This window comes from Lolium perenne, chromosome 3 (assembly GCF_019359855.2).
Source record: "Lolium perenne isolate Kyuss_39 chromosome 3, Kyuss_2.0, whole genome shotgun sequence".
Lineage (NCBI taxonomy): Eukaryota > Viridiplantae > Streptophyta > Magnoliopsida > Poales > Poaceae > Lolium > Lolium perenne.
The window spans coordinates 49,554,337-49,571,397 of NC_067246.2; the positions used below are offsets into that span (position 1 = coordinate 49,554,337).

The 17,061-nt window shown below is 46.3% G+C and overlaps 3 protein-coding genes across 3 annotated transcripts; 2 read left to right on the top strand and 1 right to left on the bottom strand.

The window, feature by feature from the left end:
• Nucleotides 1-5,126: 5,126 nt before the first annotated feature.
• On the top strand, nt 5,127-7,334 carry LOC127341321 (cell number regulator 8). Its single transcript, XM_051367131.2, has 3 exons — nt 5,127-5,554; nt 6,476-6,678; nt 6,948-7,334. The coding sequence occupies exons 1-3, from the start codon at nt 5,326-5,328 to the stop codon at nt 7,185-7,187; spliced, it is 672 nt and encodes a 223-aa protein (XP_051223091.1). The 5' UTR covers nt 5,127-5,325; the 3' UTR covers nt 7,188-7,334.
• A 1,349-nt stretch (nt 7,335-8,683) lies between these two features.
• On the top strand, nt 8,684-14,971 carry LOC127341319 (importin subunit alpha-2). The gene is made up of 11 exons (XM_051367129.2): nt 8,684-8,858; nt 9,798-10,020; nt 10,536-10,689; nt 10,872-10,974; nt 11,139-11,323; nt 12,279-12,358; nt 12,984-13,134; nt 13,709-13,790; nt 13,885-13,943; nt 14,034-14,339; nt 14,498-14,971. The coding sequence occupies exons 1-11, from the start codon at nt 8,780-8,782 to the stop codon at nt 14,657-14,659; spliced, it is 1,584 nt and encodes a 527-aa protein (XP_051223089.1). The 5' UTR covers nt 8,684-8,779; the 3' UTR covers nt 14,660-14,971.
• A 250-nt stretch (nt 14,972-15,221) lies between these two features.
• LOC127341320 (protein THYLAKOID ASSEMBLY 8, chloroplastic) lies at nt 15,222-16,129 on the bottom strand. Its single transcript, XM_051367130.2, has one exon. It carries the CDS (start codon nt 16,077-16,079, stop codon nt 15,279-15,281), a length of 801 nt encoding a protein of 266 aa, XP_051223090.1. The 5' UTR covers nt 16,080-16,129; the 3' UTR covers nt 15,222-15,278.
• Nucleotides 16,130-17,061: the final 932 nt, after the last annotated feature.

The following is a 17,061-nucleotide window of genomic DNA, read 5'->3' on the forward strand; positions in this document are numbered from 1 at the left end:
CGGTTCATCCTTGTGTTTGTTTCAAATAACCTTGCTAGCCTAAACCTTGTATCGAGAGGGAATACTTCTCATGCATCCAAAATCCTTGAGCCAACCACTATGCCATTTGTGTCCACCATACCTACCTACCACATGGTATTTCTCCGCCATTCCAAAGTAAATTGCTTGAGTGCTACCTTTAAAATTTCCATTCTTTACCTTTACAATATATAGCTCATGGGACAAATAGCTTAAAAAACTATTGTGGTATTGAATATGTACTTATGCACTTTATCTCTTATTAAGTTGCTTGTTGTGCGATAACCATGTTCCTAGGGACGCCATCAACTATTTCTTTGTTGAATATCATGTGAGTTGCTATGCATGTTCGTCTTGTCTGAAGTAAGAGAGATCTACCACTTTTATGGTTAGAGCATGCATATTGTTAGAGAAGAACATTGGGCCGCTAACTAAAGCCATGATCCATGGTGGAAGTTTCAGTTTTGGACATATATCCTCAATCTCATATGAGAACATTAATTGTTGCTACATTCTTATGCATTAAAGAGGAGTCCATTATCTGTTGTCTATGTTGTCCCGGTATGGATGTCTAAGTTGAGAATAACCAAAAGCGAGAAATCCAATGCGAGCTTTCTCCTTAGACCTTTGTACAGGCGGCATAGAGGTACCCCATTGTGACACTTGGTTAAAACATGTGTATTGCAATGATCCGGTAGTCCAAGCTAATTAGGACAAGGTGCGGGCACTATTAGTATACTATGCATGAGGCTTGCAACTTATAAGATATAATTTGCATAACACATATGCTTTATTACTACCGTTGACAAAATTGTTTCTTGTTTTCAAAACCAAAGCTCTAGCACAAATATAGCAATCGATGCTTTCCTCTTTGAAGGACCATTCTTTTACTTTTATTGTTGAGTCAGTTCACCTATCTCTCTCCACCTCAAGAAGTAAACACTTGTGTGAACTGTGCATTGATTCCTACATACTTGCATATTGCACTTGTTATATTACTCTATGTTGACAATATCCATGGGATATACATGTTACAAGTTGAAAGCAACTGCTGAAACTTAATCTTCCTTTGTGTTGTTTCAATGCTTTCTACTTTGAATTATTGCTTTATGAGTTAACTCTTATGCAAGACTTATTGATGCTTGTCTTTAAGTACTATTCATGAAAAGTCTTTGCTTTATGATTCAGTTGTTTACTCATGTCATTACCATTGTTTTGATCGCTGCATTCATTACATGTGCTTACAATAGTATGATCAAGATTATGTTGGTAGCATTGTCACTTAAGAAATTATCTTTGTTATCGTTTACCTACTCGGGACGAGTAGGAACTAAGCTTGGGGATACTTGATACGTCTCAAACGTATCTATAATTTCTTATGTTCCATGCTACTTTTATGATGATACTCACATGTTTTATACACATTATATGTCATTATTATGCATTTTCCGGCACTAACCTATTAACGAGATGCCGAAGAGCCAGTTGCTGTTTTCTGTTGTTTTTGGTTTCAGAAATCCTAGTAAGGAAATATTCTCGAAATTGGACGAAATCAACGCCCAGGGGCCTATTTTTCCACGAAGCTTCCAGAACACCGAGGAGATACAAAGTGGGGCCACGAGGTGGCGCCACACTAAGGCGACGCGGCCAAGGGGGGCCCGCGCCGCCCTGTTGTGTGGCCCCCTCGTGAGCCCCCCTGACCTACCCTTCCGCCTACAAATAGCCTCCGTCACAAAACCCCCAGTACCGAGAGCCACGATACGAGAAAACATACTGAGACGCCGCCGCCGCCAATCCCATCTCGGGGGATTCTGGAGATCACCTCCGGCACCTTGCCGGAGAGGGGAATCATCTCCCGGAGGACTCTACACCGCCATGGTCGCCTCCGGATTGATGTGTGAGTAGTTCACCCCTGGACTATGGGTCCATAGCAGTAGCTAGATGGTTGTCTTCTCCCCATTGTGCTATCATTGTCTGATCTTGTGAGCTGCCTATCATGATCAAGATCATCTATCTGTAATGCTACATGTGTGTTTGTTGGGATCCGATGAATAGAGAATACTATGTTATGTTGATTATCAATCTATGTGTTGTTTATGATCTTGCATGCTCTCCGTTGCTAGTAGAGGCTCTGGCCAAGTCATTTCTTGTAACTCCAAGAGGGAGTATTTATGCTCGATAGTGGGTTCATGCCTCCATTAAATGCAGGACGATGTGACAGAAAGTTCTAAGGTTGTGGATGTCTTGTTGCCACTAGGGATAAAACATTGATGCTATGTTCGAGGATATAGTTATTGATTACATTACGCACCATACTTAATGCAATTGTCTGTTGCTTGCAACTTAATACCGGAAGGGGTTCGGATGATAACCTGAAAGTGGACTTTTTAGGCATAGATGCATGCTGGATAGCGGTCTATGTACTTTGTCGTAATGCCCAATTGAATCTCACAATACTCATCATGTCATGTATGTGCATTGTCATGCCCTCTCTATTTGTCAATTGCCCAACTGTAATTTGTTTACCCAATATGCTATTTCTTATGGGAGAGACACCTCTAGTGAACTGTGGACCCCGGTCCATTCTTTTACATCGAATACAATCTCGTAACATCGTTTTTTACTGTTTTCTGCAAACAATCATCATCCACACTATACATCTAATCCTTTGTTACAGCAAGCCAGTGAGATTGACAACCTCACTGTTTCGTTGGGGCAAAGTACTTTGGTTGTGTTGTGCAGGTTCCACGTTGGCGCCGGAATCCCTGGTGTTGCGCCGCACTACATCTCGCCGCCATCAACCTTCAACGTGCTTCTTGGCTCCTACTGGTTCGATAAACCTTGGTTTCTTACTGAGGGAAAACCTGCTGCTATACGACATCATACCTTCCTCTTGGGGTTCCCAACGAACGTGTGAGTTACACGCCATCAAGTAGTTTTTCTGGCGCCGTTGCCGGGGAGATCAACGAGCTGGTCTACGAGGAACCTGATCTTACCGGAGGAGTTGAAGGAGTAGACTATGGGATAGTCTACGGACCCGATGACACGGAGGTGGAGGAGTAGTGATAAACCCTAGCATCATAGAGCCGAGCAACGTAGAACTTACCTAAATAAGTTGTTGAGCTCTCTTTATATTTGGTTATGAGTTGTAATCGTACTTAAGTAGTATCTTAGGGTGTTCTCATAGGACCTGTGAGAATACCAACTTGTTAAGACAATGTTTGTAATAATGTATGGAGTGTTATGACCTGCAATGTTTCTGTTGTACCACTCTGAGGGATATGGCAATTTGTGAAGAAGTCCCTTCACAAAGATCATATCAACGACTTGTATACTACAACATGCAGTGGTATGCTGGGTCACCGCAGTGTCGTGTAACATGGCTGTGGCCGGCGACGCCGGCGAGAAGGAAGGAGAGCCGATCATACCTTGGGTCGGCCATGGCCCGGGGAATTGGCCGACGCGCAGCTGGCTGAAGTTGATGGAGATCAGCCTCGCTTGTTCCTCCGCCGCCGCCACCACCCTCTTTGCGTTGCACATCTTCTCCCTCTCCGCCCTGCCGCGAGTTTCGTTCCGCCGCCGCTCCTAATCCACCGCGCACTCCGCGTTTGTCATGCCCGACGACCTCTGTTTTGGCGCCCGCGGCTTCCTCGCCTTCGGCGCGCAATCGGCGGCGAGCTTCTTCGGTGGCATGGTGGTGGAAGGGAAGAGGAGGAGCTGCAACTGTTGGGGGAGAATGGCGGTAGCTCCTCCGAAATTTGGCGGGGAAAATGGTTCTATGCGGGGAAAATGGAGGGAAAACGAAATTAATGGAGAGAACTACCAGTTCTATCGCCGACAACGCGGGCCCACTCAACGTTTCGCATGCTTTTGTTTCGTCCGGAGTCCCCGATTGGGCCTCGAGAACCCGGGGATGGCATGGGCTCTCCGGACGGATGAAAGGCCTAATCCGGACGAAAGCGAGGGTCCAGGAGCGTGACTGGACCGTTTTCATCCATCCAGATAAAAAAATGCGTCCTGGGAATCTCGTTGGGGAGACGGCTAGAGATGCTCTAAGTTCGCCTTCCCGGTATGCTTTCAACATGGTTTCGGAGAAAGGAATGAAAAGACGGCTCGACCGACGAAAATGCCGAAGCTTGTACTGCCTTTGGTTGTTCCTTTTAGGGCATCTCCAGCGGCGCGACGCATTTCGGACGTCCAAACGGACGCGCCGTGTCCGTTTGCGTCGGCCCAAATGGTCGAAATCGTCCGGGCGTCCGTTTGCGTCGGGGAGTGGCTCCAGCGGCACGACGCATAATTTTTTTTTCATTCATGAAGCCATAATTTACATTAATAAAAAAACATAAAAAAGCCATAAAGGCATGCTAAAAGTAGGTGCTGCCTACTGGTCGTCGTCGCTGACGAGGTCAATGAACTCCGGCGTCGGCCATGGAAGCTCGTACGCCGGCGGTGAAGGAGGTACCGCCGCATGGGCAGGAGGCTGTGGCTAGGGATCCCACGCCAGAGCAGCAGGCGGAGCGCGGTCGTTGGAACGCGTCGTCGTGGCCGTGGTCGGTGGGGTGGATAGTGTGGGATGTGGCAATGGTTTTATCGGGGAAATGGCCGCCGGCAGCGTCCCTTTAAGAGGCTCGGACGCCATCTCGCCTTCAATGGCCTGCCACTGCAACACCGCCTAGCTGCGCACGCTCGCGGAAACCGAGGCGCCCCATTAACGCGGCCCTGCAAAGGCTGTAGCGCGCCGCCCGCAAGACGAAGCAGTTGTGTCCCTGCCAGGCGGGCACGTGTGAGGATCGAGCGGACACTTTGCGCGTCCGCTCAGCGTCCGCAGAGACGCAAACCTGTCGCATATTTAGGCTAGGTTTGCATCTTCGCGGACGGTCCAGTCACTATGCGCCGCGCCGCTAGAGGTAATGACTGACGCATTTTCGATCACGGATGGACACAAACGGTTCGCTCAGCGTCCGTTTCTTGTGTTGATGTATCTTTGCCTTGTGCTGCTCTTTTGCTCTGAACTGTAATCCCAACATGAGGTTCGCTACAAAAATCACGCGCATTCGTGTAGTACTTCAGTAACCCCGTCTTCGCAGCAAGAAGACGGGTTGGGCCACGTGTCCCGCTCTGTTCGTCGTCGTCCCCGAGAGTCTCCACCTCATCGGCTTCACGGCGAAGAAATCCTTCGCCATCTCCACGCGCTTTGCTTACTCCGCGCCCTATTTTACTACTCACCACCGCCCTCTCGAAGTCTCCTCCCTCCACCGCCTCCCCGATCTCGCGCGCGCTAGCTCCCCGCACCCCCGCCGTCCCGCCATGGGCGCCGCCGCCGACAGCCACGAGGAGGCCAGCCCCCTCCTGCCCCCGCCCGCAGCGGACGAGAAGCAGCTCCCCCCGCCGCAGGACCCCGTCAAGGGCTGCGCCGACGGGGTCCCCGTCGTCATGGGCGAGCCCGTCGCCGCCCCGCCGCGGGAGACCTGGGACACCGGCCTCCTCTCCTGCCTCGGCCGCAACGACCAGTTCTGCAGCAGCGACGTCGAAGTCTGTAAGTTGCCCCGCCCACCCCAGATCTCACGGTTTTGGGTCACGGTCCGTGGCATGGTCAGGGTAGGGAACTAGGGACCGGGAGGAACTGGCGCTTGCGCTGCGCTGCTTCCCTCTCGAGCTGGATTGGCTGATCGTTTTACGAATTTCTGTGAATCCAGCAGTGCAATTCCTGGGAACTGGTACCTGGTGGGCGATTGTTATATGACATGTAACCTGTTCAGTTATATTCTTCTCTGAATTTTGGGACCAACTATGAGTAGGAGATCGGGTGGTAGGGGGAATGCAATGTTAGTATTGGTATTAAGTTGCTGCCGGCTAGTACTTGCGATGAAATGCTTTACTGATCGGTGCTGGGTTCAGGGATCAAGAATCCTCCAGCCTGGAGGCTTTAAATTTAATTTGCATACTTATTTCAAGTGACCGGATAAAGTCATCATGATACAGCGCAGTTTGGAAGTTGTTTCTTGAACCGGTTGGATAAGGTGGACTAAATTTTGTATGTCCCTTGTCCCATTTCAAAGTTAAGCTATATTTCCCCTACTAGACTAGAATGTACCTTACGCGATAGTTCAGGAACCTGCAAATTACTGTTCGCTGGCTCACATTTGATATTCTTAAACGGGTACCACAAAGGTTTTCGATAAGCTGCATTGTTCAGCTCTAATCAAAGCACCTGTCCCTGTGCTGTGCTAACTTTTGCTATCTAACCCTAGCATTTGGATTCTTCTATATTGCCTCAAGCAATTAATGGTACCTCTCGACAGATGGCAATGCTGTCCTAACTTGGTCCTATGAAGTCTGTATGTTTGGGTTGTGAGTGCTCACTGTAGTATGGCAAATTTATTATGATGGTTCTACTCTTTCTGCTAATTTGGAACTTCAACATGGAACTAACTAAATGGTGTTTTCATACTATTAGGTCTTCTTGGAACCGTAGCCCCGTGTGTGCTGTATGGAAGCAATGTTGAGAGGCTTGCAGCTGCACCAGGAACTTTTGCAAACAGCTGCCTGCCGTACACCGGCCTCTACATGCTTGGGAACTCCCTCTTTGGGTGGAACTGCCTAGCTCCATGGTTCTCTCATCCCACTCGTACAGCTATTCGTCGAAGATACAATCTTGAGGCAAGCTTTCTCTACCTGCTCGTGTTTATGGTTTCAAATGATTTTCTCAACTATGTATTGAGATGATATATCTATTCGGAATTGTCACTCTTGAAAATAGTGAAGTAGGATGTTGGGCTAAGACATGAATATTGTACCATGAGTAAACGAATAGAAACTAATCTCTGTGAACTTAAGAATTTCTGCTGTATATCCTTCAGATTTGTCTATGGTAATGTTGCTGCAAGCAGTATGCTGACGTGACTCTTCTGCATGTTTTTATCTTCCAGGGTAACTTTGAGGCTTTCACTAAGCAATGTGGGTGCTGCAGCGGCCTTGCCGAGGATGAGGAGAGTCGTGAGCACCTAGAGGTCGCCTGCGACCTTGCAACCCACTACTTGTGTCACCCTTGTGCCCTCTGCCAGGAGGGGCGTGAGCTGCGCCGCAGAGTTCCCCACCCCGGCTTCAACGGGCTGTCCGTCTTTGTCATGATGCCACCCACGGAGCAGACTATGGGGCGTGCGATGTGAACTGTTCCAGCTAAAACTCTGCCCTAGCTTCCCTTGTGCGCCTTGATGTTGTGCTGCTTCAGATCTTTTCGACTCTTGTCCGTAAATACAGAATAATGTGATGTGAAATGTTGTGCTGTGAACATGAGCTCAAACTGTTTTTACTCATTGTCGGTTGTGAACTCTACTCGTTGTCGACCGCGGTGTGAAGTGTCAACTGTAACTTACAGTCTGTAAGATGTTGTGTGCTTGTTCTTGTGAACTCTACTCAATGTCGGCAGCTGTGTGAACTGCAATATACTGAGTACTTGTTCTCGTGAGCTCTCGTTGTCTGGATACCGTGTGAGCTGAAATATGCTGTGTGCTTGTTCTCTATCGATAGCTCCTGAGTTGTCAATGTCGAGTATAGTTTTAATGCATATATCTTCGAATTTGTTATTGTTTTCACATACTTAAAAAGTTATTTTTTGGCGATTGAAGGTAAGCGCACCCTACCCTAAGATCAAGAGACTGAGATTGACAAAGTCAACACACGCCTCGCTATCGATAGGAATCTCGCCTCCTACTGAAATAATATTTCGCCTTTATAAGACACCAAAGTATCAAATATGGAGTTTATCTCAAATGGTTTGGAAGTACCACTGCCCTGCTAACAATGCAATCATAAATAGGTTCTTTAAATACTTAGAAAGTTAAAAGCTAGTTGAATTACAACTTTGGAAGTGACACTGCCCTACTAACAATCCAATCATAGATTGATACGCTCTCTACATACTTAGAAAGTCAGAAGTTAGGAATGGTGTTTTGAAACATGGGATCATATGCTCCCTCTATTTTAAAATACATCTTACACATATTTTGAAATTTTAAAAAATTGAAAAGAAAAATTCGCACGTACATCTTCATGTGCTACGCGCTCACAAAGTTGTTTCATGAAAAATCAACTTGTCAAATGACGCGTGTAAAAAAAGAAAAAATCCAGTGCTAAAAATAATGTTTTTCATAAGATAAATTTTCTCTTTGTTACATAGATCACAAAAGGCATTGGTTTTTCGTGAAACTTGACGAACGCACATATATTATGGAGATGTATATGTAGAATTTTTTATCGAAATTTTTCGACACTTAGAAATATGATTTTTTTGGTAGTGGGAGTATATGCATCCGGGAGCCGGATTGAATTTCTGAAAAGCTAGTTGAATTACAACTTTTTATTGTTAGAATCTTTGTTGAAACAGTTCAATTTTCCTAGGAGGGCTGTGGAAAAAAAAGAGAGAATACCTACATCCCAAATTGCCAACGCCTCCATGTCAACTGCATTCGTCAATTAGACCAAAACCAGTTGAAAAAAAGAACCAATACCGCAATTTGAATTCAAAATTTGGCAAAACTTCAGCCGAAGCGTGCAGAACTCGACCTCATTGGGCCACAAACAAAGTTTGAGTGGAAAGCCCGGCCCGGCCCTCGACCCGCGGGCCTGTTCAACCCGCACGATATAACCGAGCGATCTCGAACCCGGCCCACCGTACGGTCTCGCTTAGTCTTCTCCCCGTCCCGTTTTTGTTCCTATCATCACCGAGTCTCGCAGCCGTCGAGCTCCGCCGCCGTAAAAGATGGCCGACGGCAACAACCCCGCCCCTCCGTCTGCAGCTTCTCCGCTCCAGGGCCACCGCTACGCCATCAAGTCCTCAGGTTCTCTCCCGTCCCCACCCCAGTACCCCCCTCCCCTTTGCTCGCCTCGCCGTGGCGCTCTAATTCCGTCGAACAGTTCCCGCGCGGCGGTGGCGAAAGCCCTAGGAGTCTCTTGAGCAAGCCAGGAATTCTGTTTGCTTGAGAGGTTTTAGCAGCGTCGAGCTCCAGGCGTCTCTTGCCTTATTGGAGAAGAAGCATCTCTCCGACATGGTTCGGGCAGTGTTAGGTCGAGCCCGTGAGAGGCTTAAATAGTACGCTGAGGTGTAGAATCACTTGATTTATTATTAGAACTGGGTGAAAGTGAAATTGGGCAAGTTAGTAGTATTGGAGAGCCAACGAGTTGACATGTACTAACTCTGACTGGAACCTGGCAAGTTACTTGAAATACATTTTGGCAAGTTGGATGGCGTGCAGTGACAATTATAGGAGTTGGCATGCACTAATTGTGACTGAAACCTGGAAAGTTACTTGAAATACATTTTGGCAAGTTGGATGGCGTGCGGTGACAATTATAGGAGTTCTATAAATTTTATAAGAGTGAAAATCATTTCTGCTGCCACAAGAAATTGCTGTTAAATTTTCAGTGTTTTAAGTTCATAAGTGTGCTTAAGTATTAATGTCCGGTTTTACCAATCTACCATGAAATTCCATCTGCTCTGATATGTACCACCGTGAACACGTGGCGAAACCAGCGGAAAAAAAACGGGGTCAGCTTGCTTAGATATGAGGCACCAATGAGTAAATATCTACAAATAGAAGGGGTTTTAGGGGAAATTTGTGGGGTCAGCTGACCCCACAGCTTACACGTAGAGCCGCTACTGTCATGAATAAATCACCCGTGATGATAATAAAAGACCGACACACTTGTAGGGGAGCTTTCTGCTAGGGTGTTAGTTATTACTTGTTTTAGATTTTGATTGGTTGGAAGTCTGGTTGCAGTGCACAATACAGCAGCTAGCCGGAGGCGTGAACAGGCTGTAGCAATAGGGAAGGAAAGAAGGGAAGCCTTAATGCGTGCAAAGCGTGTGTGCCGCACCCCACTTTCTGGCAGCAATGAGTCTGCAATTGAAGATGGTGATATGGTTATTGATGACGAGAAAGAAGGTCTTGAAACAAGAACTGCTCAAGCTGTCCAAGAATTGAAATCATCTTTGTCAAGCCAGTAAGTGCCTTCTCTTGGATCTCTTTTCTCTCATGTGTTAGTATGAGTCCTTGTTCTGGACACTCTGTTTATTATGTTGAATTCTATAACCTATGCTTTTTCTCTTCTTATGCAATCTAAAGAAACCCACTGCCTATAACTGCTTATTAGGTTTGCGGTTCTTTTCCTATATTCCATTTACTGGAGATCACAATTCATCATGTAATATTTGGTTGTGGGGCGTGGTTGCGTGGGGAGAATAATTTGTATTATCCCTTACACATCTCATTTTATTGCATTCCAGAAATGTATGCTGCCATCATTATGATCTGCACTACCAAATACGACCTTAGTTTGTTGGAGATTTTTTTTTTGTTATCTGGGTTGTAGTAATTTTCCCCTCTGAAGATACATATCTATAAATTATAAGGTTTGATTCAAACATGTGTGGAAAATTTACACTCTGGCTTATAGTTAATTATTTATCATGAGAAGAGATGATGAATTGAATTTTGCAACCTTTTGATGCTTCTTAGGGGGAAATGGGCCCAGAAGAAGAAGATAGAGGCACTTCGTGCTTTGAGACGCCTGTTGTCACAGTCTGAAGTACCTCCTATTGAAGTAGCAATTAAAGCTGGGGCAGTTCCTCTTTTAGTGCAATTTCTGTCCTTTGGGTCTTCAGATGAACAGGTTGACCATTTTGCACTCGAAAAATACCGACTCCAGCTTTCTACATTAGATGGGAAACAACTTCCATGCTATCTATTTTCTGTTATGCAGTTGGATGTGTTCATTATTTGCATTGCATTTGTTTTTCTAAGCTCATTTGAACTATTTGTCTTATGGGGCGATCATTGATGCTTTTATTGCAGTTGCTAGAGACAGCTTGGTGCCTTACGAACATAGCAGCTGGACAACCAGAAGAAACAAAAACCTTGCTTCCTGCACTGCCATTGCTTATTGCTCACCTCGGCGGTTAGTTTCTTCCCTTCTATTGGTTAAGAGTACATGTTGTTCTGTATATTCCCACTAGGAAGATATAATCTCTGGTTACGTTGATCAGTAGACATTTGTTTGCAGTTCGGTGGGAAGTTGAACTTTGCTTTTGTTAAAAAATGTTACTCAATTTATTTTGTTAGAGAAGAGCTCCACACTTGTTGCTGAACAATGTGCATGGGCCATCGGTAATGTCGCTGGTGAAGGATCTGATCTGAGAAGCACATTACTCGCACAGGGTGCTTTGTTGCCTCTTGCCCGCTTAATGTTGTCAAACAAGGGTTCTACAGCAAGGACTGCTGCTTGGGCATTGTCAAATCTCATCAAGGTATATATTTCTTGTTTTCACTATATGAACCTCAATTTTCTTATGCCAGAGTAAACAGAATACTCTTTCCAAGAGCTTTTTAGAAATTAGGATTGCTTAGGCGTATGATTAAAACGAGCCTACTTAGGAATTAGGAGAGCCTACATGTAAGCTTAATTTGGAGAACATGGGCGCCGCCGCGCGTCATGTTTTTTCATTGGCTAGCGGCACAAGACCGCTGCTGGACCGCCTGGCATGCCGAGGACTGCAGCACCATGCGTGCTATGTGACCAGCTACCTGAGAAGATGCACCACATCACCATAGCTTGCCCCTACTCTCGGCATATTTGGCACGAGGTCCTGTCCTGGCTTAGGCTGCCGTGCCAACCACCGTGTGATGAGGCAAATCTCACTGACTGGTGGATTGACGCGCACAAGAGCCTACCGAAGCCAATGCCGAGGGGCCTTGACACCGTTGCGTTGCTGACGCCCTGGATGATATGGAAGCAACGGAATGACTGCGTCAAGGGCCGGTGCCAAAGACCTAAGGGATGTGTGGCCAACAACCTGGGATGTTCACTGATGATGTTTTATTTTCTCTTGGTCACCTGTAAACCTCTTAGGAGGCTTGTAAATCTGTACTCCGCCTTTTCAATGAAATGAAACGCAATAGTCTATTGTGTTTCCTCGAAAAAAAAATGTAAGCTTAAAGTGGTGATATGCTTTACCCTTCCAAGAGGGATACTAAGGGGTTTCTTAAAGTTTAAGCTGTATTTTCTCTCAGCTAAACTTCAAGCCACACTTGCATTGAAAATTAAGCTGCTCACAACATTTTATGACGTGTACATTATGTGGTTTTTAGAAGCTAAATCTTCAAACAGGTTTTGACCACTATCAGCTTATTATAGTACTTATATGCATATAGTTATTGATCAAGCAATATTTCACCAAAATTTCCGTTTCTCTTATAACCCAGGGGCCTGATCCCAAGGCTGTCAATGAGCTTATTAAGATCGAGGGTGTGTTAAATGCGATCATAAGGGACTTGGAAAAGGCGTACGTCTCTTAATGCACACCTTTCTGTCTTGTATTGGACTTCAATTAATTATCGTGCTGTCCATTTAATTGGGTTCCTAAAATTTAAGGAAAATTATGTTTGCTCTGTTGTGGGCTTCGTACCCACTGCAAATAGCTCCAGTATTTTGTCATGAGTTCTTACAGTTCTATAAAGAATATTGTTCAGGTTACTTATCTGTACTTCGTACTTTGCCTTCCCAGTATGCTCATAATATATGCTTGCAGCAGCAATACTACAGTCCAACATCTTCATTAGTTAGTAACTTGTGTCATGTACCAGTTTTATTTCCTGGACACTTGATACTATTATTCCTGTACAATTGCTTTAGCCCTTGTTATATTCTCTAGGTATTTCTGAGATGTATAAATGCATGGAAAACATTTAACTAGAGTTTATCAGAGTGATATGTTCCTCTCGGTATTTGTCTGAGATGTATAAATGCATTGACATGCATGCTTTTTTTGAGGCTGAACAGTGACATGTGCCTCAGTTGCTGATTGCAACTTATCAGTGTATTTTTTTTCTATTTTTATATACAATAAAGGTTTGAACAGTGACATGCATGGTTTTGCTCATTACTGCCACTGATAAGTTATGTTTCAGGGATGAAGAGCTAGCAACTGAGGTGGCTTGGGTAGTGGTATATCTTTCAGCACTTTCAGAAAAAGCTATCAGCTTGATAGTAAGAAGTCATGTGCCTCAGTTGCTGATTGCACGCCTACTGGCATCTGAGAACTTGCAGTTGCTCATTCCGGTATTATATGTTTTTCCATTGATCTCATAGCATTCCTTTCTCTTATTTTCACTTTCGGTGCTTTCCCTGCAAGTGCTTATTATTAACAATGTTTATCGTAGTTAATCGTTGTTAACTACTAGCCAGCAAGCTTCAAATTTCCATAATCTATATAGTGTATGGTTGTCAGTTTGACAGCCAAAGTATGAATGAATGGTTGTCAGACAGCCAAAGTATGATTGTCAGTTTGACAGACAAAGCGGAATGCCTCCTTGTTCAAACTTCGAATTTCCATAATCCGTATAGTGTATGGTTGTCAGTTTGACAGCCAAAGTATGATTGACTGGGTCATATCTGGTAGATAGGAATCTTTTTTATGAGTCGGCGAATAAATTGTTAATAATTGTTTGATATTTTAACATATGCTGTTCTAAGGATATTTTCCCCTCAGTTATTGTGGAATATTGCACATTGTATTATACATGCAGGAGTGCATATGGTTTGATTCTTACTATCGGACCCTCCCCTTCATTTTTTTGCTGAAGAAAGCGTAGTTTCACAGCACAAGCAATTTGACACTTGTACTTTGAATCAGGTTCTCCGTGGTTTAGGAAATCTTGTAGCTGGGGATGGATACATGGTTGATTCAGTCCTAATAGTTGGACACAGTATCACAGGTTAGCTTATCTCCCTTGTCTTCAATTCTATAGCATCACCATGTTTCATTTGTGATATTTATCATGAGCTACAATTAACTAAATATTTTCACAGATCAAGCTCTATCCAGTCTTATAAAATGTTTGAAGAGTGAGAATAGGGTTCTCAGAAAGGTCTGCTTTCATTTCAAGTTTACTTCATTTGGCCAACACATACTATCATTTGGTTTCTTATGCTTTCTAGCCGATCGACTGCTTATGTAGGAGGCTTCATGGGCATTATCAAATATAGCAGCAGGCAGCTTTGAGCACAAGAAATTGATTTTTACCAGCGAGGCGACACCTTTGCTGATACACCTCCTGACGAGTGCACAGTTTGACATTCGTAAGGAAGCAGCTTACACCCTGGGAAATCTGTGTGTTGTCTCAGCAGGAAGTACTGACCCCCCAAACATAATCACCGAACATTTAGCATCAATCATAAATGGTGGAGCCCTTCCAGGATTCGTAAATTTGGTCAGGTCTGCTGATATAGAGAGCGCAAGACTTGGACTTCAGTTCCTGGAACTGGTGAGGGAAACTTGCTGACTTTTAACTACTTCCATCTCATTTTCTAACCTGGTTCATAAGTCCTTGAAATGTGATCTGTGCCTTTATCTGTGTTTACGTTACCCTGAGTGTATCGAATTTCCATATTTACGTTGAGATCCACGTTACCGTCTTTGCAGGTCATGAGAGGATACCCCAATGGACAGGGTCCAGCGCTCGTGGAGAGGCAGGATGGCATCGATGCCATGGAGAGGTTCCAGTTCCACGAGAACGAGGCGATGAGGAACATGGCCAATGGGCTGGTCGACAAGTACTTTGGCGAGGATTATGGCCTCGAGTGAGCTGCCGTTCCGACATCTGTTCGTGGACTCTGCTGCGGCTGTTGGTGGATCCAAAACTGTAAAATGCAACCTTTTGCAATCATGGAATACAGTGCTGTCTGTATGAAGTAGGCGTAGTTTGCCGTGTAACTTAGCCATCGCCGTGGTTGGCGGCAATGGTTGGTGTAGCTGGAACAACCGAACAATGTGACAGGCTTGAAGTGAGCTGTGTAGCTTATGGTAGTACAAATGTTGTGAATTGTACAAGAGAACAGTTTTGAGTGTTGAGCTGTATTGCACTATAGAAAATGCTGAAAGTTGTGTGTCTACTTATCATTCCCTGTACTACAGAGAACCTTGCAAGCAAGTCTTTACAGTTCCAGATCATGCTTCGATTAGATGGATAAACACTTGCTGTAACAACAGTAAAGTGATGCTGCGAGTGTAAGAACAGTTCACTGATTTCTTGAGCATGAACTGTGGCGGATGTGTCGCCACACTCCTATAGTTCTATATGGGTCTATAGCTACAGCAGCATCAGATTTTTACTCTCCAGTGCAAAAAATAGTAAACTCCGCAGTACTAGTGGTAGTCATTTGTGCTCTCGTGATTGATTTACTGAACTAAAAACAGAGCCAAATCACAAGTTGGACGCAGCGGCCGTGGCCTTGTCGTTGCTGCTCGCCTCCCGCGCGCGCATTTCGTCGAGCACGTGCCTCGCCGGCGGCAAGACCCTGGCCTCCCACTCGGCGAAGTCGGCCTCCACCTCCGCCGCCTCGGCCTCGAGCCCCAGCCGCCTCATCCCCTTGGCCATGACCCGGTACATGCACTCGTCCACCTCGAGGCCGCCCGTCCTGACCGCCGCCTCGTACACCCGCCACGCCGCGCGCGCCCGCCCCTTGGCCACCAGCGCGCGCACCAGCCTGGTGAGCTTGTACACGTCCTCGCCCTCCCACGGGCCCTCCGCCGGCGCCGCCGCGCCCCTCGCCTTCTCCTCGAGGAACGCGTCCACGAGCGCGTCGACGGCGGCGGCGGCGGCGGGGTCGGCGGGCGGCGCGGAGGAGACGAAGGTGGCGTAGAGCGCCGGGTCGGGCCGGTACCAGGGCTCGGCGCGGGCCACGTGCAGCGCGGCGAGGGCCAGGGCCCAGTGGCCCTGGCGCTGGAGCTCGGCCATGGCCGCGAGGAGGTCGGCCCGGAGGAGCCGGCCCAGGGACGCGGAGGCCGCGCCGCGGGCGGCGGACGGGGAGCGGTCGGCGGCCGTGAGGCGCTTGAGGGACTGCACCGCGTGGATGGCCTCCGTGGAGAGGCAGCGCCCGCGCTGGAGCGGGCCCCGGTTGTCGCGCGGGCCGCAGGTGACGGTCCCGGCGGTCCTGGGCCTGGGAGTTGGCGCGCGCGGGGTGGGCGTGCGGGTCGCGTGCGGCAGGAAGAGGAGAGACGCCATGGCTTGAAGTGCGCGGGGTGAGCAGGGGAGAGTGGCGAGTGGAGGAAGAAGGGGGTTGCGTTTCGGTGGGGATTTTTACAGCGGGGTTTCCGGCTTGGCAGCCGTCTGATCCCTCTGATGGTTCCATCCTATCTGTACAATCTTTCTGAACAAAAGGGGAAGAATAGGATAAAAAATTGAGATGAAGAATACGGAGTAGGATAATTGGCTAGTGCAAAATGCGACAAAAATACATCACGGAAATTCATCTAGCTCTAGTGCGCACTACTGTACCAGATGAGCAGAAGACTCACCCTGGAGCATTAGCTTTCACCCGCATCTTGATTATGGGTTTCTCTGCAGTAATTATTCACGGGTAAATTTTCAAAAATGTGTAATTCTACGACGGTAATTTCTCAGGAGCAGCCCCATTAACCAGTAATTCTCCGTTGTATTTATTTTTCACAGCAATCCTCCCGATGCAAGTTTTTAACTCCAACGAACGATGTCCCGCTGCGTCAACCTTCCTTAGTACAAAATTATGTCACAATGCCACTTAACCAACATGGGCAATAGGTAGGCACGCACTAGACACCAACCTAGAACAGACCGGAAATAAATCCCTCAACCCGAAATTATGTTGCATATAACTTTATTTAAAGCCAAACTTTATAGAGTTTGACCATATATTATATGCAACACGTTGTGTAGGAAGTAATAGGAATGGATGTACCTCTGTCATAGTTGTTCGCAAGTACAACATCATCTTATAACTATTTTTTGATCTTGTATGTTCGAACGTTTATGTGCATATGACCCAGTTGCAAGAGGAAAGCTCACTCCATCCCAAAAACCCGGAGTGAATGGAGGAGGAAAACTCTCCCTTATAAGCTGCTTATAGCCTCTTTCCGTAAGCGAGGTGGGAGTAAAAATGAGCAGCCTCAATAGTCAACAACAGTCCTAACATCCCAACCCCCGAGAAGCCCAAGGAAGGCAGGACGAT